Here is a 26,164-nt window from a genome sequence, read left to right on the forward strand (position 1 = left end):
ACTATTTGTAATATTCCACTAAGAAAGAACTGTGCCACTGAGGCATGCTGCAGACAACTGAAATATAAGGGCAGATGTGGGCTCAGTCTAAAAAGTTAATTTGATGTGACAAGTTTAGTGTAAAGTCTTTGGGGTTTGTTTGAATCAGATTTTTGTTTGGTTTGTTTTGTTGGTTTTTGTTCGGTTTTTTTTTTGGTGTAACTGACAAAAAAAAAAAAAAAGGAAAATAAATAAATAAATAAATAAATATCACCAGAAATAAAATTTTAAATACATAATTATTGTGAGTGTTCATACTGACTTTCAAAGATATATATCCTAGAACCTTAAGCTAAAAAAAACCTCACATTACAAGAGAAAGATCATGACATATGTTAGAAAGGGAGGGGAGACACCACACATTTCTATTCAGCAGAGTAAAGTATAACACATAATTGAGTGAATTCTACATCCCTTATCTTTCAATTCAAAAAGCAATGTGAGAATTTTGGTTCCAAATATGGTGGATATGTAACTATTCAATAGCTCTAGCACTTGCTATAAAACCTCTTGAGCATTATTTCAGTTGGGTCTCATGGGGGAGGGAAGTGAGAAAATAGTCTATTCCAGCTGTCTTGAATCCAGGAGAATGCATGTGTTTAAAAAAACCCCAGTGGATGGCTATAGTGAACTAGATTCTTCTATTGATATATATATACAATAACTCTTGCTTAAACTTAGAAACTCTGGAAAAACAAAGCTGGCAAACAATTTTTCAGATGCTGCACGTTCCCTGCTTGCATCCGGCCGAGGGACTGGGCTCTCCTTCTTTACCTTAAGGTATCAGAACTGCTGATCTTATTTAAGTATCACTGATATATTAGAAGAAAAATAAAGATCAAACTGATAGACTCTAATTAATTTAATCACATCCCCTCAGAGTCATACAATCTCAAAATTGTATACATGGAAAGTTTTAAGTATTATGTAAATGCTAATAATTAAGATTGTGTCATTAAAGAGTTACGACTTCCTGATCACAATTTTTTATTTTGGTTTTGTTTTTTTAGTTTATAAGAAAGGGCGTAAAATATCAACTTATAGGGCTGCTCACAATATTTACTTTACCATAATATTTGTATAAGAGTAGACTGATTATTTCACCATAAAACAAGTCTTTTACAGTGCTCATTAATGTATTTTTAAGACTCCAAAGGAAGCTCATTATTCTTTACTACTGTGCCAGATAATTCAAAACTAAAAATATCTTCGATTTTAATCTTAAAAGTAAATCAGATTTATATCTATAATAATTGCTTACTAGCCTAAAATATAAGAATTTTTTTCCTAAAAATATATAGCTATAGATAAATGGAAACCAAGAAAGAACTTAAAACCTAATTACATTGTTTTCATTGAACCTTCACATTAAATCTTTGTGATCAGCGTAGTCTCATTATCCCATTAACCTTTTGACTGACTCTCCAGTTAATACAAGTATCATTATATTAATTAGTCATTATCACAGCTACAAGTACTGACCATCATGTCTGTGCTTAAGAAGCTTATTCCTTAGAAGTACAGATCTAAACTGTGGAAGAGCTGTTCATTTGACCTTTCATCTCAGTGGATTTAACTCAATTTATCCACAACACGCACAGCAAATAATCCTACTGCCCAAAAAGTCTCCTTTTCCTGCTTCTTGCTCCCCACAATATCAACATCCAAAATCATTTAGGAAGGTACCACTCCAGTGCCAGCTTTTGGAATAGTATTTATCTGAGGTTTAAAGTGGTTTCCAGATGAAAAACCAATTTCCTGACAGACACATTATCACCAGAAAAAACTACATTTGTCCTCCTTCACCTCTCTCAAATTATGTTTCTTGATTTTCTAGTCTTGCAGAAAACCTTCTTCAACTTGAGCAGAGTTTTGCCTCATTATGAACTGAACTGAGACAAACATAAATTCTAGTATTTTAATTCTTGCTATGCACCTCTGGGGCATTATTTACACATTGGGATTGGTCAGGAATGTGTTGATAAGAATATAATTTTGTTAAAAATTTAGGGTAAACCAAACCCCATAAAACAGAGGAGAATGTTGGTCAAGAACCCACTAAAGTGTTCAGCTTGCTAAGAACTCTTCTACGTCTTCAGGAATTAAAATATTAATAAACTGCACATCAGTCTTCTCACTAGTTTAGCCAGTAGTTGCTACCTGGCTTTTTAAATGACAGAAAGTAATCCCAGAAAAAAAATTAAATTTGGAGGAAAACATGTTGATGCCATATCCCCATTAGCTCAGGGACAACACTCTATGTACAATATGTTGTGGTTCAGGAGGGGAAGAAACTGTGGAAAAAAGTTGAAACATATGGATAGAGAAATACTACAAGCCAGCTTCCTGGAGAAACATAACAGCAGAGACAAAATGTTTATAAAACTGCAAACAAGCACTAAGTGTCAAATGAATTTAAAATGTAAAGACATTAAGAACAGAAAAGGGGGGGAAGGCTATTAAAAGAAGAAAAATCATATTATAAGCCAAAATAATCTTGGAAGCTGTATTTCATACTTGTATACATGAAAAATAAGAATAAAAGAAAATATTTCAGCATTCTTGGATGTTAAAAAGAGTTCAGCCAAATAAGGGCTTATGCAACAGATTAATAGCGAACAAAACAAAGAATGATGGTAACAGCAGTGGCCAGGAAACTAGGGCTAGAGTATGCCTCAGGAGAGAAATAGAGCCTCTTAATGCAAAGTAAATTTGGGGAAGATTGAGGTCAAACATGATTCTGGATAGGATTAAACAACAACATGGAACAACAAACACTAGTAGTTTACAGCAGAAAGGGAGTCTTAAGGGTCAAAGATAAATATGAATTGAAATAACATGAAAGCACTCTAAGAAAAAAAAAAAAAAGACACTAAACCTTGATGATAAAGCAGACTCTTCATCAGTGGAAAAGAATTCCTTAGAATACTTTAGGGAATAAATTGCATATAAGAAAAAAGAGAGGGTACACCAGCTTGAGGGAAAGTCAAGGCCTGTCTTCAGGGCACCAGTAACAAAGAAGTTAAGTTTTGTCCAAGTACAGAATTCAATGAGGTGTTACCTGGAACTTGAACAGATGTAGGAAAATGTAAAGATCAAGTTTTGAAATCCAGGTGCCTCAAGCTAATCTACTAAAATCATGGTTAGATTTCAAACACATAAATGTGAATTTAGAAGCCTACATCAATGACAAAATCTTCAGGGAAGTGCATTCTATTAATCTTATACTCAACAAAACATTCTTAACACAAGAAACTTACACATTTACTTTTCTCAGCGTGTTCCCCAGGTTACTAAATTAATACTAAAACCTACTTGAGCTGTGTGTATACATATATATAAGCCACTTACTGTTCTTCATAATGTCACAGGTGCAAAGCAAGTCCTATGGACTATCTTTACACCTTTAAATAGTTATTATTCTATGGAAGCGATAAATTAAAATTATTGTGTTTCATTATTTTTAAGGTTATTTGAAGGAGATAAATGAAGGAAAAAATATATACCTTTTTCTATTAAGATGTAACACATTACAAAAAAATGTAGGAAAGAAACAACTGATCTGCTTTACAAAATTCAGGTTTAGAACATTTTTCTTACCAGTCACTTGGAGAATATGAGTTTGATAGAGCTTATCATACCCATCAGCATAGCAGGTGTAATTTCCCACATGAGTTGTGGTAACCTTAGTGATGTACAAGGACCCATCATCTCCAAAATCCTACCAGGAAAGATTAAAAACAAGGTTATCATAATTAAACCCACATCTCTACAGTAATTACGCTCATCATCTCAGCAACAAAGCTGCGATGCAAATATCAGACATCACACATCACAAATATTAAACCAGCATATCTGACAGTAATCTGAAATTCAAATATTATACTTGTGAATGGTGTAGTTGTTCAATCTTGCTACATATATTGTGACTGTAAAAGAAACACAACTTTTATTTCAACAACTAGATAAACTCAGCAGAAGCAATACGTTTACTTAGCTATGACAGTTATTTGTAGAAGATTTTGAGAATTGCATCCAACCAGAGAGAAAAATGAAATCTATGCAAAAATTAACAAGTTAAATGACATCCTGGGGAAGTGTTGCCTCCTTTGTAATGAGCAGACATGACAAAAAAAAAAAAAATCCTCATTTTTCTTCAGTTCTTCTCATTAGATTCACTGATACATTAAAGAAGAACTACTGCTGTAAACTGATTTCAGGGATCTGGGATTCCTGAAAGCAAATGTCTGTTATCAAGACCAAGGCAAAAAAGGTTTTTAGTACATCATCGTCTTCTACATCTTTTGCCACTGGGTCCCATGCCAGCTCAGCAAAGGTCCAAATTTTCCCTTTTCTTTTGCTGCTGATATAGTCCTGAAACTCTGCAGACCTTCAAATATCTGGACCAGATCCAGTTCTGGGATGGCTTCATCTTTTCTTATCTGCACATTCAAATAGAGTCTCCAGGCTCTTCCTGGGTCACCTGTCATTCCTTACACCTTTTTCTTTTCATTTGAGTTATGTCAAGAGCTCCTTGTTCATTAATACAGACTTCTGTTGCTTTTGATTTACTGTTCATTGTGAAGCCTATTCTTGTGGAGGTGGTCATCCTTGAAAATCAACCATCTCTCTTAGACCCCTTTTATTTTCAGCACGCTCTCCTGTGGAATTCTTCCAGGAACATCCTTGAACAGGCTGAAGTCTCCTTTTCTGAAGTCCTTTGCTGTATTGCTTTTTGCCCTGCTGTCTCCTCATAGGCTCCTTGACTCGGCCATCTCACGGTCACTGTAGCCAAGGTTGTGCTCACCTCCATATCCCAAGCCAGTTCTTCCTTATTTTTTTCTTCACAAACTTTGTGACCTTCTCTATAAAGTCCTCAAATCCATGAAGACTTTATCAAAAGCTTGCAAAACCAAAAAACTTCAGCTATAATACCTCAGTCACTGTAAATTGCACAGTAAAAGAACTTGGAAAATATAACTATGAAAATATTAGAAAATATTACTATGTGCTGCCTTATTCTTACATTCTTCCATGATCTCACCTACAACTTTTCCCATTTATTGAGATTAATTTTTTTCAGTTCTCACTTTCCAATTTTTATTCTTACTCAGAGAACACAAGAGAACTGAAATCTCTATGAAATTCCTTTTAATTTCTCAGTTATCTTTCTCTAAATACTTTAAAGATCTTTCTTTCTTTAAAATATTATAAAAAACCCATATATCTCTCTGTATTTCTTCATCCAAAGATATGTGGGCAGTTAAATTTCACATTTTACATCTCTGTGCTTCCAGTGGTTCTGCTAGCTCTTCCTTGGGAGAACAAAACAACACGCCTAAAAAATAAGCCTACCTGGCAATACTATCAATAACTTGACTTCCTCAAGATAACTAAAGGTTTCTATATTAGCACTTTGGTTATACAGAAAATATTTCTACCAAATCTTCAATATACCATTACATGTTACCACTGCCAAGATCAAAAAAGGCACCCTCTTTAGGACTTCATTTTTAACTGATGATGCGAACCAACACAATTCCCCTTCAGAATAACCCACCCAACTAACTTCAAAAGACTTCCTTCTTGGATATTTTGATCTTTATCTCTTTCTAAAATTTATGAAGCAGAAGATCAATTTACTTTTTCCCCCTTACCAGCTGAACACACGTTTTCAAAGTGTTCCTCTTCAACAGCATTATTAGTGGAAGATGAAACGACAGCTATTAAAAACAGCCACACTACAGGTACTTACATTTTCTCTGGAAAATGGGTTTTGTTATTATCATCTGGAATTTTTTGCCTAATCTCTGCCAAAGTTATTTGTGAACAAAGCAGGGCATGGATGGAGTGTAGAAAAATTCAGCTGCTACAATGCAGTCTGGAAAGTAGCTTAATTTAATATTCCTTATGCTAAATTATTAGATCTTGCTTTGAAGCACACCTACCTGTTAAAGCTCTTTAACTGATTCATTGTGGCATATGATATCTTTAGGTACCACCACTATTTTCTAAGTAAATGTGTGCTTGTGCATGGTTTCTCCCTTCTTTTCATAGAAACCATGGATGAAACACTCCTGACGTTATTTTATATTAGTATTTCATTAGAATTCACACATGATGACTCTCAGAGAGTTAGAATTTTATGGACAGTATGTTTTGTTGGTAGTGGTGAGTTTTGTCTGGCTGTTTGGTTTGGGTTTTTTTACAACTACAAAATAAATGTCCCCAGCTTATTGCTATACTGAGTTCAATGTTTGTTTTGTTAATTAAAGCAAACCACTCAATACAAAGTGAACTTAATGTTGTAAGCAGCATTTGAAAAGGGATGGTGAAGTACAAACAGAGCTACTTGACACTGCATGTTGACAAATGTTTAGTGTTTTATTGACTGACTCACAAGCTGAGTAATTTAAAATAACCCCGTATCTATACTGACACACAAAGATCTTTGAAACAGAGCCTTCAAAAATCAACAACAACAAATACAGAAAAGTGGTGGCTTTTATATTTTGGAAAATATATTTGATGACAGTAAAAAAAAAAAATTGCTACAAGCTCAATTTTTGTTCTCCTGCTGTTCACATAGAAATGGCAAGGTACTTCTAAAATTACACTGAGAAACTCTAATTATTTTTGTCATACATGAAAAGATAGAATTGAACAATTACCTTAACAATGATTCCACTGCACTTCTGTTCTCCTGAAGAACTTGACATTTTACAAATCATGATATACCTTACAAATAATGAGCAAAATAATAAAGAAAGACTTCAATTTGATAGTGAATCTTTGCTTTGCTCTCTTACTGCTTATAAAACAGATACTAAAGGTGATTTTTTTTTTTTTGAGTCAGCAATTATATCCTTGGAGTTTATAACCCACTTTCATATGCTATCACTTTGCACATGAGAGAATTTATGACCATTTTCCAGCATTTCTTCATTAACAGCTCTAGGAAGACTGTTCCTAGCTTTGTCCCCACAGGAGAACATATAATGAAACAGATTGCTTGAATTTGTTCATCATCATAGAAGCTAGCAGTATTTTTGCTTTGGTTTGTGCCATTTTGGTTTTTCTTTTTTTTTCCAGCATTTTTTCCCCATACATTGCTTTCCTAAATAGCTTTTTGGGGGTTTTGGCTTTGTATAAATAATTTTTTTTAAAAATAAAGAAAAGTACATAGGCTTTGTGAACTGAAGATGTGAATTCTTACTTACATTATCCTCAAACAGAAAAAAATTAGTTTATTGTGTTCTTAATAATGGAATTAGTGAACACCAAATATTATGAATTCATACTTTTTCATATTACCTTTGTTTCTATTTGCAGTCTTTAACAAATCCACAACAAAGGAAAAAATATATTGTTTGGGCCTTTTTTTATTGATGGTTATTAATAGCAGTTAAATGCCCCACACTCTGGGTGGGGCCATTTCCCTTATTTTAAAAGGAAAATCTTGATTTTTTTAATGGAGAAAGGCAAAAAAAACCCACATCACTTGTCTCTGAGCTGATCAGGTAGAAAATCTGAAGCTAAGAATTAAAATTTTGTGTTGGTTTGCAAGGGGAAGGCTGTATCAATAACTGAAACCAGATATTTTCAGAACAACAGTTGTTTGCTTGTAAAACAAAACTAGTACACATATTCCCTTTTATTTCCTGTACATCCTAAAATGCTTTCTGCATTTTATTTCAGTTAGCTCTTGGAAGTACCAGTAATACTAATGTCATGTTCTTGCTCATATTTTACTTATTTTTCAGTATCTCTAACCTTCCTTTATTACAAGGACACAGAGAGTAGATATCCTTTTGAAGGCTGACTGAAAACATTTTTAAAAATAATTATTTATGTACAGTTCATTTGCCAGACAAATTCAGCTCAGGCTTTTTGTGCTAATGTCAATGTTACAACTCCTATTTTCCAAGTAATCAGTTTCTCTGTTCACATTGGCAAAGCAATGCAACTCTGCACTTTACTACTGACTGTCACAAAGAAATTATATTCCACAAAAAACACTGAAAAAAACCTGCATTTTGCAGAAAAGTTTTCCTTCTAGATTTGGAGGGAAAATAAACACTACATTTCATAAGCCCAAATTTTGCATACCTTCTCTCAGTCTCAAATTTTACAGCTGCAATAAGAACAAATCATTAGTCTAGTGTAAGTCCACTGGTTGAAGAATCAGCCTGACAGAAAATTGCAAATCATGCAAGAGCTTGGAGAAGGGAAGTGCACAGTCTAACATAAGCACTCATACAGTATGTGCAGTAGAAAGTGACAAAACCTTAAAAGAAACTGTGTTCTCAAGAATACAACACCAGACACCAATTGGTGACTATTAATGCAGACTAGTTTTGGTCAAAGGAAATTAATCTTCCTAAGCTTCTTTTACAGTCATTTGAGAAAGCTCAGGGTAGCAAAATCCTTTTATGGGATCATTCAGTGGATCTGTCAGTGCCCACTGTTTTAGCTGCCACGCACCTCTCTCTGCTGACCATGAAAACAAACTTCCTAGCTACAATTAGATATTCCAAGCATTTCACTGGTTCCTCTTTTCTTGACACTGGGGAGAACAGAAAGAAAAAAGCAAATAATGACTGAATTTTACAAAGGCTGTAACTCATTACTGCAAAACAGCTTTACTAGACTTACTCCACTGATGACTGACTAAAGTGGTGAACATTTGGTGAGTAATTGAGAACAACTAAATCTCCCATGCTGAGAAAGTCTTCATGCATACCTTCCTCAGCTTGTATTATATTACAAATGCTCAATGCAGAGGTCACCCCCTAGTCTTGCTTCCTAAAATAAGACTTTGTAATGCATAAACCCAGGCCGGTAGTTGAATTGAGAAGGATTTGGCTGTATTCAGCAAATCTGAGAAAAAGATTATTTCTCTGACTATAAATGAGTACAATAACACTGTACCTGTTTAAGTAATTAATTAGAAATGGATGATTTTCCCTTTATTCTCTGAGATACAGTAAGGACTGCAATTCCACTTCGTGAGGAAACAGCAACAGCTAATAAATGGTAATATCCATTATTCTACATAAAACATGCAACTGCTTTGTGCCTTTCAAAAAGTGTCAGTTGATTAAAAATTGGCTTTGCTATTTTGAAATCTAATAATGTTCCAACCTCTTAAGAACCTGAAGAGGGATGACACAGGAAAGTGACATAAAATGCCTCAGTGCTAGACTACCAGTGAGAATAATGACTTCATTTGATATGTAGATCTGAAAAGAGAATTTGGATTTTTTTTCTTGTTTATGGCAGACATTAGACATAAGTGAGAGCTTTGCCAAAGTACTAGAGCTCTTGAGGCTAGCCATAAAACATCACTAACCTTTTACTTCCCCAAAAACTCCGTAATTTTACGTTATCTTTTGATGATCAGCAATAAGGACTGCTAATTTATTTAGACATTCAAAATCTCCAACTGAGTAGATGCAGTATATTATAAATGGAAGATTCAGCATGCTCTGATACAGCTGTCTTTTTTATTGCTTCATGTTACATGGAGATCTTCAGAATGACTCATATATCATTTGACTTTTACTCCTTTTTAACAAACCAAATTGTTATATAATCAGATTTAATCAGATAAATCTATTTGACATTCATTCCTCACATATTTTTTGAGTTAAACTCATAACCAATGAAATGAATTTATAATAATTACCCAATTACCACAGTTTATTATCATTCCCCCAAACTGTTCCTTTTATTTTTTAAATCAGCTTTAATTGTAGATGCATTTATTATTACACTCCAAGCCAGTTCTGTAAAGAGAAACTAGCTTTGTACTATGCAGTTTACTTGGGTCATATTCCAAAGTGTATCTAAGTGTTAGGAAGGCCCAGAGAAGCAGAAGTACTGATGTAATTTACTCTGTAAGGTGATTCAGTTTAGAGTTGGGTTTGTGGAATGAGATTTTAGCAAGTGCATCCCCATTTCCACTTTCTTTTTTCAAAGACATTTTATCTATAGAAAGAGTGCAAAGAAATCACTGAATATTCCCTAAATTTTTCTGATTCTAAAAAATCACACTATATAATTATACTGTGCTAAAATTTAATCTGTTTTCAAATACTTATACTACAAACGATTTAGTTTTAAATTTATAGTTTATGGGAGTTTTGGAGTTTTTGATCTTCCTACTGCAAAAAACCACTGTGTTTCAGTTTTAGTTGCATCAGTCCCAACCTCTCTTCTTACATTGAGAAAAAATCATATCTTTGGTTCCTGAACTGCACTTATCTTGAAACAAAAACCCATTTTAATTCATAGGCACAAATTTCTCCAGATGTTTCTTTACAAACTCAAGAGAATCTACAAAAAAAAAAAAGAAAATAAACAACCCTCAAATTTTTGTATTACTCAAAGTTTCAATTATTATCTAGTCCATCCCATGTATTTATGAATTATCCAGGAGCAAGACAGACAAGGAGGCAGAGTGTCTTCAAGGTTTATGCAATCCACAAGAGACCAGTGGGATAAATTTTAGGTTGTCACAAACTCCTTTATGTACATGTGAGAAACCAATAAATAGACAACAAAAATATCTTTTCAAACAACTTTCAAATATCTTGCAGACAAAACAACCTAAACCAAAAAAGACAGAGATTTTTTGAGAATGCCCTACTATGTGACAGCTGAAGAGGATATATTGGGGTAAGTGGCAAGGGAAAAAAAAGACAACCTAGTACCTTAAAATGATTTAAAAATCAGAATGATTCACTTTGGCCCATTCTTAGCATACTAGGGGGAAAAAACCCACATTATAATTCATATAGTTTTTCTGAAGTTGATCTCTAATTTTAAATGCAGCATTATTGTATGATCTAAAGACAACAGTAGAAAGAAAACAGGGCCAGTCAGACATTACTTGGATTATTAATACAATCCCACTTGCCTCAGTTAGTCATCCAGTACATCATACAAGAAATAGGCACAAAGATGCTTAGAAAGATTCTGGATGTAATTTCTACACTAAACTTTTTGGGTTTTTTCATCTATACACCTGATTACATACAACAAAGTGAATGACATCCACTCCTTGCCATCTTTTTCTCTTATCTTATAAAATCAAACTATTGGCAGTTTGAATGCCAGCACAGCAGTTTCACTTAAGGGTTTAACCAAAATCGACACACCCAATAATTCTGAAATATTCTTCTTAGAGCCTTTTAAATAAACAGAAAATTCCAGTCACTTGAACTAAGCACTCAGCATGAAACTGGAGTACTACAAACAGATGATGAATTTACACTAATAAAATACTGAAAGCTGAGACAATTTACATTTAATTCCCATCTTGGTTATCTAAGCATCACACACACTGTCTGTGCTCAAACCACTAATACAACAATCCATGTCCATCAGTCTAATTCTTTATCACAAGAAATCTTAACTGGCAAGATTGATTCCTTGATATCAATGAAAGAAAAGTCACTTCAAGGTCATTGGCAGCAACCTTTTACTGTAAGCACAGAAACTATTTATGCAGAAAAATTCTCTGGGTTTTGTTTTGGAGTCAGGTTTTTTATTTGTTTTCCAACTATACAGAAATGAATTGAGATACTTTAAGCATCATTGTAGTCTCTGGTTCTGGTTTCTGGTCAGGTTAATTGTAAGATATTGGAAGAACATCCTGGTACAAAACAAGAACAATTACAGTGTTCAAAAAGATTTCAGTAAAAAAAGCAAGATTTTTCAGCATATAGTGGCACTGACCAACATATTTTCTAGAGCTGTACCAAGTAGGACTTCTGTTCTTTTACAGATATGAAGCCAAGATGTTCTTTTAAGCCTACAGGTATCACAACGGTTGAACTAGCAAAATCTCATTACTTTCTATACATCATTATCAATAAGATATTTCTGTTTCTTCTTTCTGTTAAATCTGGTCTGTGTTCAAGTCATAAAATGAGGTTGGAAATTCCCCATTTCAAAAGGGGTATAGTAATAATAAATATTTTCTGGATGCTATTAACAAATAAATATTGCTGATATTAAGACACTTTGCTATTATTAAATGCTCATATTTGCTATACTTAAAACATTTACTATATCCTGCTGCAGGTAAACTGTGTGTTATTTAAAAGCAAAGTACCTAACAGAGGTACACGTGTTTCCCATGCATTACAATATTTCTAAAAAAAAAATTGAACACAATTACTTTCAGTTGCACAGTTTAAAAATAAGACCACAAACTCCAGTTAAATGAAACCCTTATATAAAAATTTATATGCAAATGACAGTATCACACTGAGTCATGACCACATTCCTGTGCTGTCTTTAAATTAACAGGTTCCCTCTTCTGTGAGACATCCATTACTTCAACTTTACCACTGCTCTGCCAATCACAATGAACACTTTTCTTCTGCTGCAACAATAGCTTACTCTTTGTTAACACACTTCAAGTTTCTACAAGATGTACCAAAATAATTTTACTTCTTAGTGGATCATTACTTGCCTCCTGTAACTAATTTTTGCTTTTCTAATACTGTTTTCTGTAATGGGCCCAACATTTTTTTAGAAGTGCAACTCCTTTACAAAACATGAAGCTATATACACTATATTTACTTTTTTCACCCCTGTTCTTTGCTTTTATTTTAAGAAATGAATGCTACTCATTAGAAAGACTCTATGCTACTGTCACCACATAAAACTATATTACTGAAATACTGTAATATATTTTCCTTATATACAGTACAGTCTTTGGAAGACTAAACTGCACATAAGCTCTTTTTCTCCAGCTAACCCTTGGTTTCAATTATATTTTCCTCCAATTATAACTCTATCATTAGCTGTTGCTAACTAATCATAGAATCATGTCAGAAATAAAAAGTCTCTACTAATACAGAGGGGTGGGAGAAAAGACAGCTTTTTCTTCCCTGCCTTCCTTTTGACACGTTAATTGTTCAATAATCACAGGTTAAACTTCAAAGTTTTTTTCATGAATGAATTTCTTGTCTGATGTTATAACTATGTATCTCATGTTAAAAATGTGAAGGCAAAACAGGATTTCAGTCATCTTTCATTAACTACTGGTTACAATAGCAGGAACTTCATGGAGTTAATGGAATTTGCCAAATTGCTGCACAAACTTTTAAGTATCTTGTAGACAAAAGTCGTATGGCATTGATATTTTACTGTGCCAGAGTATGGCAATTCCATTTTATTTCTCATTAATACAAACAGGTCAGTAAAGACAGATCTTTGCCTAGAAGAAGAACATATTCTAGAAAGGAAGACATAGCCTCTTCCCACTAAAGTAACAGAATGATTTGAAATAAAATGCTTTAAAAATGGACACAGAAATCTGCTTTTAAACCAGACAACATAATATACTTCAGGTGAGAATGATAAGACTGTGTGATTTTATTAAGGTACTCTGAAATTTATTTTCTATGTAAAAAAATTATTTTTTCTCTTCAAGACTTCAATTAAGGATCTATATGCAAATGAATATCATTTGAAAACATTACTATATTCCTCTTAGAAAGTTCTAGATGAAAAATGTTCATCAGCCAAAACCAAAACATACTTAGCAGGTGCTTTTGAGTAACTGTCAAAAACCCAGTCACTTCTATCTCTCTTTACCCATAAAAGTATAATAAAGAATGCAGATTCAATGATCCCCTGTAAACCCATCTGAATTCTCCTTACTCAAGGACAATTTTTCATACCAAACCAAATTAGATATTATTTAGAAGCACTGTTTCAAGTTCCTTACTTCTGGTTGTAGTTTTAAGCCAGGTGTATATGAAAGCAGAATCAGTTGGACATCATTAATAGATCTGTTTCCTAAATAACACCAAATTAGGAAAACCTTGAGTTTACTTTATATCTCCTTTTGAAGAGAATAATGAAAACACTCTGCCATGGATACAAAGGCTCTTGTATATACCCAAAAAGATGAAGCTCTAAATGAATCCTTTTGAAAAGAAAGCTTTAGATTATAAAGATAGTAATGTGAGAACAGTACAAAAATGAAAAAGAAAGGAAGGAAGAATACACATGAAGGTGATAAAATTACCAGGTGAAAGAGAAATCAGTCTGAGCTAAAGTAGATCTAATTTAATTTAGATATGAATGGATACATGATGTCAGGTATATGAGCAGATAGATCCCTGACCAGTTTGATTCAGAGAAATCTTAAATATCATCATTTGAAAATCATGGCAGATATAGCCTCTTCTGTTGTTACCCAGTCAGAGTTAACAAACTGATCAGACTTGGTCTAGATAAACAATTTGCTTCATGTTCACTTTTGCAAGTAGCAGTACCAATTATATTTCAGGTGGGTAGAAATTTTCTTCCTGAGTCAGTACTAAGTAAATGCCCTTGTACACTTCTGCAGTATTTAAAAAAAAAAATTATTTTTGAAAATATATACATGACAGTTGAGCCAAGTTCCCAATAGGTAATTACATCCTACCTATCCTAATTTTTCCTCACAGGCTGCTTGCGGTGGTGTGCCAGACAGGGTTTCTTTTTTCTTTTTTTTCTTTTTTTTTTATTTAAGCAATTGTGTCTCTCTGTTCAATGAAACAGACTCCTGGATCAAAGCATTTTTATTGCTGGTGATATGGCCCTCCTATTTAATGTACTACAGCAATGATTGGAAAGTCAGGACTGCGAGCCACAAGAGGCCATTATTAACAAAGCATCTTCCTCATGCTCTTAAAAAGGAGTGACCTTTACTGCTAGCTGGAGCGTAGTCAGGTTGCTCTTTCAAGACTTCTTTTCAAAAATAATAACCTGAAAAGCTCAGTATTCTTTCTGTGTACTATAAAACCCTTTCGCATAATTCTTCTGAAAGCTGTGAAAAGCATTAAGTCTGCTAGAATAGCAAAACTACTGCAAAATGACCTGGTAAAGCTGCAGAAATAAATATGTAACTAGTAATAAAATTATTCAGAAATTATGCTGTATTTCACCCAGCTGATAGATGCATACAGCAGAAGAAGTGAGAAGAGTATGTCTATACCCATACAAAAAAATTGAACTGCAATTTTTTGATGAACTAATCAGAAATTAATAGGACAGAATGAATTTTCTAGTAACACCAATATTGAATGCAGACATAACCTGCATCTTTAAACAGATATACCGAAAAGAACAGAAAAAACAATGAATTTGAATTGAAAGAAAAGCTTAAGGAAGAAAGACATTATGGGAGTGAAGAAAAGATGCCTAAGAAGTTTTAGAAGTCATCTTGTAGGACAAAATATAAAACAGCTTTCCACTCATTTTGAAATACAGGGAAAATGGGCAAGAGTAAAAAAAAAGGTATGATAAAAGTTCTGGTGCCTGAAAAAAAAGGAGTAGGAGTTATCTCTAAATTCAAGCCCCAAATGTACTTGTTAGACACCTGGATGTGCATCTATCCTGCACCACCTGGATTAGCTTTGGGATGTTCCTAACTGAGTATGCTGTCTAAGGTGCAGGATAGAACTCCCATCCATTTACCCAAATTCCATTTTTCATTATTCATTATCGGGAAAGACACAGCAGAAAACAAGTTTCCTGAAAAAAGATGGGAAATGATCAGTAATAGATGTGATTATTATACAGTGGGGAAAAAAAAAAATAGCTTTGGGACTTGTAATTTTTTTTACACCTTCTATAGTTATCACACAACACCAATGGGCATTGGGAAATATTATGTGGCAGGTACATGCCCTCAAGTTACTTAGCCAAGTATCCGCTCCTAGAGCTGAACTTACAAGATCAATTAGTGTAAAAAATGGCTTTCCAAAATTAGTTGGCATTAGATATGTTATCATTAAAGGAACGAGGAATATGTAGAATGTTAAATCCTACTGAAACTGACTGTTGCATTAACGTTCTCAATGCAACATCATCAAGTGAAGAAGCCCAAGCCAAAATTAAAGAAACCACTGGTCAAATATCAGAGCTTTCCCAATCACTCCAACCCCAAAGCTAGCTTACTGGCTGATGTCCATGTTCTAATCCTTGTTACTCGTGGGGTGGGGGCAATGGCTATAATGAAAATTGGGTTGATGATTGCAACTGGAGTAACATTTGTAATTGTTGGGATAGCTATTGTACACTCTAGAATTGCTTGTGTCATTCTCCTGCTGTTTGTATATTTTCTCTGACTTTTCTACAAACACATCACCCCCTTGGGCAAACTGTGAGATGGAAAAAAGGTCCCAGGAAGACACTGTTTGAGCCACAGGGAGATGTAAGAGACTTAAAAAGAGACTTAAACACCAACTGCCTCAAACATTGCCAAGGCCACAGCAGCATGAACTTGAGATAAGTGCAGAAGACAGGAATTTACAACAGGAAGGTGCTTATTCCAGGCCTAGAGGAGCTCAGGTTTGGTTAACACACCCTGGTTAATGCATCTGTGCAAAAATTCCCACTATGGCAAACTGTGGGAGAGAAAACAGCTGCTTATACACATGCCACACTCAGTTATGGGAACATCTGTGAACACCCATGGATACCCACAAACTGGCCTGAATAAAAGTAAAGTGGCACCTCCAGAAGACTCTGTGACCCCCACTACCAAGAAGACCAGGGTGAAGAAGGATCAATGGGATGCCTCTAGATGTACAGTGTGGTGATGATTCTCTTCTTTATCTCTTTCTCCTTCACTCCCTCCCTTGCTCTTTCCTATTTCTTTCTATCTCTGTACCTCACATTTACTGTTAAATAAAGTCCATACTACTGGTTTTGGCATGTGGTCTCATTTGTACCTTAAGTCAGGCAGAGACATCTCAACAATCAGATCATAACAAGTGGAGTAGAAAAGAACAAAACTGGTATTCAACTGATGAAATACAAAAGAAAATGTAATAATGCATCCTACTTAAAAGAAAAACTGTGTAACAGATAAAGGACAATTCAATATAGATAAAAATAGAAACATGCTGACTTTGATGAGTCACTGTTAATCAAATCCAACCACCTCATCAGAAAAATCAGTAGAAAATATCTGAGAGATGTAGTGTGTTGTGTTTAAGATGTGTCATAAACATAATGTACAAGGAAAACCCCTGCAACTAGGCTTTTAAAATGAACCTCAAATACAATGAAGTTATATATATATAACTTATATATATTTTGTAGTTGTAACACACACAATACCACATAGAAGATCACACACTGAAATTGCTGCATTGCCATTTAGTAATTAAAGCTCAAAATAAACTGATCAGGATCCAGATTTTGTACTGAACAAGACTGCCAGCTTTTTGCCAAAAGCACTGTATTTGCTCATTGTTGGAACATGAGTTACTGTCTTCCAAAATGGATGAGCTTAGGAGCATCACCTCTGAAGGGAAGTAGGTTCTGGGGCTCCCTTCATATCATAGGACCACTGCACTTTCCCTCACACAAGCAATAAGACGGCCTGTGGCAACACTGCAGGGAGTAGGAAAACCTCCTCAGGAATAAAACAAGAGCATGCAGAGCTTGCTGCAGCAAATCAGAAAGTCAGTGCATTGGCTGCAAGCAGGCATTCCCTCTTTCAGGATATTTGAGAATAAAGAAATGTACATGAACTTTGAACGCCTTTTTGTCAAGGTTTAGGAATGGTTTCCCCTAATACTGAAACTTGCCAAAACATGTGGAGTTCAATAACACCCCACTCCCATGTGGTAGGCTGGAGAGGACAATTGAAGGAACAAGAGGGAAGATCATGGGCTGAGCTGAGAACAATCTACTGGAAATAGCAATGAAATAAGACAACAATCAGTAACAGCAACAATACTAATGACAGATTCTACAAGAGGAAAAGAAGTGAACAGTTCATATGTGATTGCTCACCTGCCCCCACAGAACCCCCAGAACACCTGACTGCTCCCTTTGCCATGCTACTCTCCGTGGAAGGGAGCCCTTCCCCCATTCCCAAAAAATGATGTGAGTGGTAGACTACTCCCTGGGTCCTAGACATGCTCCCCCCTAGCTACTGCAAAAAATTTAACCTGTCTAGCCAGAACCAGGACACTATTCAGTCTAGACTATTAGTTTTCACTCTCTTTAAATTTAAGTCCTCTAGTTAATGTCCTTGCTTAAAAAAAATAAAAAAGAAATACTATTAAGCATTGCTTTATGTGATTTGAGGAAAAGATTGAAGAATATTTTCCTGACATTTATGGTTCACCTGGGATTCTCTCAGAAGTACAAATGCACGCACACACATATTTTTCTCAGACATTCATATTTCTAACACTGTATTAGAGTCATAACTGTGCTGCATTAAGAGCAATTCAACAATGCATAAAGAGAAGCTTGTATGTAGGTCCATACTATCCCATGGGAGAAAACAATGTGGAAAGGAATAATTCATGAGGCTCTCCTGAGATTTTTCTTAAGAATAATAAAAGGGGTAACACAGAATGAGAAGTTGAAAGAAATAGAAGAGGTCAGATGTCTGAAGTCCTTTCTAGGAAAGGTGCTTAATGTTTTGGAGAATCTGGAAACCTTTCTGTCATCAGTTTCTGATTAGAACTCTACAGAATGGAAGCTATTGTGTTCTTTAGAGAATGTTAGTTTTTAATGGTATTCTCCTTTACAGTCTTTTGGGTTTTCTTGGTGGGTGAAGGGCAAAGATTTCAAGAAGAAAATTCCAACTGCCACCAAAAAAGGGTCAACTTTAATGCGCAAATTAATTTTAACAAGATAAACAAATCAGAAGTTTTGAGGAAAAGGTAACCTAGACATAACTTCAAAAACCTCAAAATTGAAATATTACATGCTTTCCATTAAGGCAGCCTAAAGAGAGATATTATGAGCTTTTACCAAAAGGAAAAAGTTGAACTACACTATTTTGAAAAGTTACTGTTAAACTTTGCATGCTGACAAACCATCCCAGTAAATCTTCAATAAATGTAAGAAAAAGGGCCAAGATCTTAAAAGAAAAGTAAGATTGCTCACATGTATAGGAAAGAACCTGAAGGCAAAGCTGAAATAAATATCAGAAAAAGAATAAAGTAAATTAAGTTACAAAAACTTAAAACAGCGAATGAATTAACACTAAAAAAGTAATATGTATTGCATTTGGGAAATACATCTGCTATTTTTAATACATGGGAATTATTATCTCTAATGAATAGTAGGTTAGATAAAAACAAGAGGAAAGTGGAAAGGCAAATATTAAATTTAAGATGCAAGATAACAGCAAGGAAAAAAAAAAATCCTTTCTATATGTGTACTGAAATGTCATCAAAATGCCCTGTGATATCAGTTCTGTAGTGAGTCACAGCACAATTATATTACAACTTCAGCAAAATTTGCAGAGGCATATAATTTTTCATCATTTCACTCAGATGGGTGCTAATTATCCCTGCCTTCCATCAGTTTCAGTAAGAGAAGGATTAGGAGCAAGATGCAGTACTTCTACAGAAAGTAGTTATAAGTACCATAAGAAGAGCTGAGGAGAACTAAGGACTTTTAAAATTATCAACTGGATATTATCAGTAATGTTATTAACACACACTCCATAGAACATTTTAAAATATACTATTTAAATACAAATTTCTATTATCACCCTTTGAAAGTCAATCAGTATTTCTCAATATTTCTTTAAAATGTCTTAGAATATACAAGGCATAAGACATTATCAAGACTCATTTTTAGCCACTCCACAGGCGACAGCTTTAGAGATATCTTTTGTACACTTTCAGTAGAGGAGTGGAATATTTAAAAAAAATATACAAATTCAACTATCAATTTCAGTTTAGACCTGGATTCCTTTCCTCCTTGTTGCATTTTTCCATTTGACAAAATAGTAGGACATCATATTGTTCTGAGTTTGACCCTCCTAAAAGCAAATAGCTAAATCATATTGAGAATTGGATAGTGCAAAAACTTAATTTCTAAGTATGAGCACTTTCTATCATTTACAAAATCACATTGTCACTACTGCTTAGTCTGGTTTCCTATATATGTGTTGAATTCCAGTTATTTTGATCTTTGATGCATTTTACTGAAGAAAACCCAAAATGCTAACTATCTATCTTCCCAGGTCAGTGTTTGCCTTGTCATTTTCAGAAAATGTACTGATCTTTACACAACCTTATTAGTCTTGAGATGCTCAGATGTGGTTCTTGTATAACTGAGTAAATTAATAATTCCCAGAGTTAGGCAAACATCATTAGAGTTTATAATATATCTATACAAAACTTAGAGTACACTGCTTCTAGGGACATATTACACAAGGAGTAGAGAATCTAGAAATAAAGAGAGATAGAGAGATCAAATCTGTGAAAACAGTGAAAAGTAAAATAAATTTTGAAGAAAAGAAGGTCTGGGGATGAATCTAACTCAATGTCTTTCTTTTGTTGTTTCTTCTTTCAATCCAGACACCATTAATTCTTTCTTCCTCCCTATTATACTTTATCTGGAAAGAGGGATTAATATCCCACATATACATATATCTGAGCTCTATTAATTTTAGTGCCTCACTCCATGGATATTGAATCTGACCTTCTCTTTCTGTATTTGAATTGTGACTAAACTGTTAATATTGTATAACATAATTTTTGCTTATGAATAATGAGGTTCCTGTGATCTACTTCTCAGATTTGTCCAGGTCCCCCTGGGTGGCATCCCATCTTTCAGATGTGTCAAATGCACCACTCAGTTTCATGTCATCTGCAAAGTTGTCGAGGGTGCCCTCAATCCCACTGTCTGTGGGATCAAAATGCCCTGTGATATCAGAGAATTCTATAGAGATTGATAGAGATTGATAGAGATGTTGAAGAGCACTAGGCCACAGACAGATCCCCGAGGGACACCAATTTTCACTGGCCTCCATTTAGACATGACAACACAGAGTTGTTGACCATAGCCTCTGGCTCCATCCATCCATTCATCCATCCATCCATCCATCTAGATGTTACATGGAATTGTATTGAAGGCCTTGCAGAAGTCTAGATAGGTGACATCTGTTGGCCCTGCATTGTCAACCATTGCCACCACTGGATCACAAAAAGTCACCAGACTGGTCAAGCAATTGGTCAAGCCCTTCAAGATAAACCTGCTCCAATGCAGATGTTTCGGATATCTGCTTCACCAAGGAGTACCTTCTCCTCCTCCAGCTTTAGACTTACCTCTGCTGTTTCTTGCTCTTTTTTGTTCTCTAATCTCTCTCTCTCTCCCTGTTTTTTATGCCCATTTTTGAACGTTCTTTCAGAGGTGCTATGGGTGTGCCCTGCTGATGGTCCCTCGGGAATGGCTGCATACAGCACGTGACATCCTGTCCTTTTCCCTGCGAGGCCACACCTCTGGCCCCTGCTGCCAATTCCTGGGCACCTGCACCCAGCACAAGAACTTTCTCTGCTTGTTTTTTTTTTTTCTGTTTTGGTTTTTGTTTGGCTTTTTTCATACTCAAAAATGTATGTATCCAGCTTAGAAATCACTTGCTCTTTTCATGTCTGCAAAAAAGCCAACAGGACCTTTGAGTCTTAAGCTGAGCTGTTAGCTTCATCATTTCCATTCATCATTTCCCTTTTATTTCTGTGTGTACAGATGCATCTTTCTTTTTCTATCAACAGCTCATGCCAGCTATTACACTTAGAATTGATTAGGAAGAACTCCAAATAATGGTTTTGAACATAACAAATATTGCAGACAGGATCTTGTGGACGCGGGCAAGACACATTTCAATGTAAGCCATGTGATTAATATCAAACTAACAAAAGCAATTATTATTTAACAGAGAACTTTTCAGATTATGTTGGGTTTATCCTAAGCCTCTCAAGGGACTTAAAACCATCACTCAAGCAAGATGAGCTTTTGAGCTTTGAAATTGTCCATTATTTTACAAAGTACCACACTGAGGAAGCTCAGTTTACCACTAGAACTAACAAAACCAGACATAAAAGAGAGATGATGTGTGGGAACAATTTTCACCTTAAAAATAAAACCTTCTTAAAAAAAGAAATAAAAATAGACAAACTAGATACTTCATTGTAGCAATATTCCACACACATAACAGTTCAGGTGATTTCAGACTCACTTGGGCTAGACAGACAGCACAACTCCCAAAGTAACAATTTGTCCACATTTTGAACTTTGCTAATACAAAATGGCCAAAACAAAGAAAGCATACCCTGAAGCATACAAAATACAGATGAAAGCCCATTTTTAGTCATGCATGAGGATAGAATTCTAATACTAGCTTTCTATTTTCTTCTGTATTTTTAGGTCATGGCAATGTTAGGTAGCAAACACTTGTCTTCCAGAAAAAAAAACATTTACAAATTATACAAATATTCTGTTTTTCATTCTTTGAGACGTACCATATACACTGCTGAATATTTGGAGGAATGGGCAAAACAACTAATTTTATTATGAAATGCTTATTTGGGGAAAAAAGAGATTTCTATTCAACTATTATAAAAGAAAACTATTATTGTGATCTGTTTGTACATGAAAATGTTCGTGTCACAGATTTCTCCCTTCTTCTAAAAATGTGAAGACTGTACAATCCTGAATGTATAATGCTGACTGTATTTTGGGCTGCAGTTTAGCCCTCATGTTCTTTTATTGCTATATTTATTTTTTAAATGATTGCTCTGTGAAACATGTTTTCTCTATATTTAACAGGGCTTCAAATACACAGCAAATAAAAACAGGCAGAGTTTGTCATGTATCATTTCCATTTCTTTCCTTTGTAACATCAGGAGTACGTAGCTTGTTATGCATCACTTTTCTATTATTTATGAGAGGTTTTGATAAAAAGCTATTAAATAGAACTTTCTGTTACTTACACTGATATCTTCCAAATCTAAGCTGTTCAGAATGACATTGTTCCTCTTCCAGATGATGGGAGGTCTCAGGGTTCCCTGGATGGCACAACTTAGGACAGCACTCTGTCCCACTGTTGCTGCAGTGGTGCTTATTTTTTGATCTTCAGGCAGATTCAGCTGAACTACATCTGCAAAAAAAAAAGTATTGTTTGTAAGATCAATGAGCAGGCAGTTTCACTAGCCTAATTAGCATGAACTTTTTGTATACTGGCAATTTAAGAACTTTAACTGGAACAAAAGTAAAAAGAGCTTCCAAAAACCCCAGTAAGTTCAGCGTATTTCATATAAAGGTCAGTGTGACATTTCAATTAAATTGACTGACAAGTATCAGCCTGTAAGAAGCAGCATTTAACATGAAAGGGAATTCCAGAGGTAGGACTGGATTACACATGACTGCATATCCAAAGTCAGACACTGGAAGTTATCTGACAGTTAAGGCAGGCACGGTGGACTAGTCAGAACATTTATTCTGTATTTTCAGGCTAACTAGCTATTCCTCATTAGTCTATATTTTAAAAAATCTTTAAAAAATTCAGACGTAAGTGATAGGAGTCCAGACCTTGAAACTTTCCCTGTTCATCTATTTACTAAGTAGATCCAATTTTAACAGAAGGCCATTTCACTTCTGTGTTCCAGAACTCATTTGGACACTTGCATAAAAAGAAGTGATACACATCAAAATGATGAAACACTGCATACACTTCCCTCTTGAGTAATTGCTTAAAGTTACAGGCTGATCAGCTGAGAGTTAGCTTTTCACCTGTGGTGAACCTGACTAAACATAACTTACTAAAATTCTATATTTGTAAGGATTTTGTCATATTAGAAAAAAGAACTACATAGGAACTGAAGATCATTCAAATAATTTTTTTTTTTCCGCTCAGCTGCTAAAGCATGAAAAATCTGGTTTTTATCTTTCATTCTTCAAGTAAACTACAAAAGGCATCATAGGTCTATTCCCTTTTAATGATGAAAATACTTCCATATAAGAGACATTAACTCCTTTATTATAGGAAAGAAGGAACTTGTAAGGAAGCTAAGATCTTCCATAGGTTCATTTCAGCCTCATACCAATACTTTGTAATTAACACTTGCCCCTGCCCTTCTTCCAAGCCCCCTCTACAAGTGCAAGCATTAGAACAAATGAAAGTAAGCATAGCTGTTCAATAATTAAAGTCTTTAAAACTGTGATCAAAAATAATAATTTTATACCTAGTTCTAAAGAGAGGCCCCCTGGTTCTTTCCTCTTTCAGAAGGAATGTGCTCTATGACTCAAAACTTGAGTGATAGTGCCCACCAGACGTGCCCAAATGAGGCTGACCTTTTTTAACTAGATGCATTACCTGACACAATGCCTTACACTAAGGAAAATGAAATGTACCAATTAAATTAAATTGATTCTTCTGCTGCTTACTGTACTTTTTAAAACACACTGCATCCTCAGAAGTACTTCATGTTCGGTGCTACAAGAGATGGCTCTTCAGTGACCCTGTCTTTCAGACAGTGAGACATAGCTGCATGGCTACTGAATGATTCAGAACTGCTGGTAGCCAACTAATAGTACACATATTTTGCTTCTTGACTCAGCTCACTATGCAAAGATCTCAAAAGTGAAGTAAGTAATCTGATATTTCATTTACAAATTTATATTATCTCTATATTTCAAATTCACTATTCAATTTAGGAAAGGCATGAAGGAGGGATCATGAAATCAGCTGATTTTATAGGGCCATCTATGAAAACTGCTAACCTTCACACGCTGAACTGACACAGGCAATTTACATTCTACAAGATTTTAAAGTCTTTTTTTCAATCAACTTCAGTATTACCATGGATTCCTACATAAATGAGGCCAGTCATTGTTACAGATGTCTATAATTTTTAATTAGGGGATGACACTAGAAAAGAAAGCATCTGTCAAATATAAAGCTTAACATTTCCTACATAGGCAAAGATGATTTTCTGAAATCAAAACTGAGAGGCTATTATTTTACTGACACCAAGAGTTCAAATGTTTTTTTTTAACTGTCTTGGTTTTTACAATAACGATAGCCTTATTATAAACAATAATTAAGATAATTATGATAATAACAACAAAACCAACAATAATAACATAGGATGACAACACTAATTTTGCCAAAGAAAACGCCCAAAGAATTTCTGAAAAAATTCTCAGTCTTCAATATAATATATTGTCTTATTATTTGCAATTTTATATCTCATGACTATGGTAACAAAAGGGCCAAATGCAGAATTTAAACACATGAAGAAACAGCTGTACTACCTGGAACTATTCAATGCACTGATGCTATCTATTTTTTAAAAGTTATGAAAAAAAACCCTATTTTAATAAATGCCCTAGAATCACTTCTTTCCTGTAAAATAGTGAACATTTATGTAAAAGCCTTCATAAAACTATACAATGATGTATATTCATATTATTATTATTTAATAGGAAAAAGGCATATAAATTACATTATAGCTTTTCTTATTTTCTTGAGAGAAAACTATTGCACATATTTTCTCCTTACTGGAGGGGAAAAAAAGTTACTGCCCAACCCAAAAAGCCCCAAGCTTAGGGGGCAGCACCTGCTGCAGAATCTTTGGCAGGTAAGTCCCTGAAAATTGCTGCCCATTAACTTCCTGCAACCACAGCGAAAGAGGCAAACACTGCTGGGGGTGGAAGGGGTGTGGTGTGTCCAAAAAGCTGCCAGGTGCACAGGACAGCACTTGTCTCAGAGTTCAGGCACTGTGACATTCCTTTGGAAATATAAAACATTGGCCCAGGAATTAAATGATGCATTTACCATCTCTTCTTTCCCCCTTGAAAGAAATATATGTGGTTCTGAGAGCAAATATTTTTTACACAGGTACTGAAGTTGTGTCATTAAGAGATATTCCTGACTAGGATGACTTCTAGCTTTCCCTCCATGTTGCCTTTGTAGATCAATAATAACTGTTTGAAGTTTGGTCACACACGTTTTGCTTATTCAACATTCAACGAAAAAGCAGAGTAAAGCTTTAGAAAAATTGGAAGCGAAATTAATTCTGTTTACTGACACCATCACCACACAAAAAAGTAAATATGGGCATTGTTGGTTACAGAGCAGTAATATTATAAGTAGCCAGTAGAGACTACGTTTTATAGCTTGCTATTTTTAGAAACATGGATCCTGTGCTATGGTGTACCATATTAATGAGTTTGTTTGTAACTCCTCCAGATGCAATATCAATCTGACACGCATCCCTGGTTCTTAATTATAAAAGTTACTGGAAACACTCTTTCAGATAAAGGGGAGAAATGCAAACAAAAACCTAAA

General features: G+C 34.7%; 1 protein-coding gene across 1 annotated transcript in view; it reads right to left on the reverse strand.

The window, feature by feature from the left end:
• Positions 1-26,164, reverse strand: part of FSTL5 (follistatin like 5) — a 269,724-nt gene that overhangs the window by 64,456 nt on the left and 179,104 nt on the right. The window contains exons 7-8 of the mRNA XM_059844470.1: positions 22,806-22,972; positions 3,640-3,760 (exon numbers count right to left, since the gene is read on the reverse strand). Of these exons, the coding sequence (XP_059700453.1) occupies positions 3,640-3,760; positions 22,806-22,972 (288 nt within the window). The remainder of the gene's footprint in view (positions 1-3,639; positions 3,761-22,805; positions 22,973-26,164) is intronic.

The sequence above is a fragment of the Haemorhous mexicanus genome, chromosome 4 (genome assembly GCF_027477595.1).
Source record: "Haemorhous mexicanus isolate bHaeMex1 chromosome 4, bHaeMex1.pri, whole genome shotgun sequence".
Taxonomy (NCBI): domain Eukaryota; kingdom Metazoa; phylum Chordata; class Aves; order Passeriformes; family Fringillidae; genus Haemorhous; species Haemorhous mexicanus.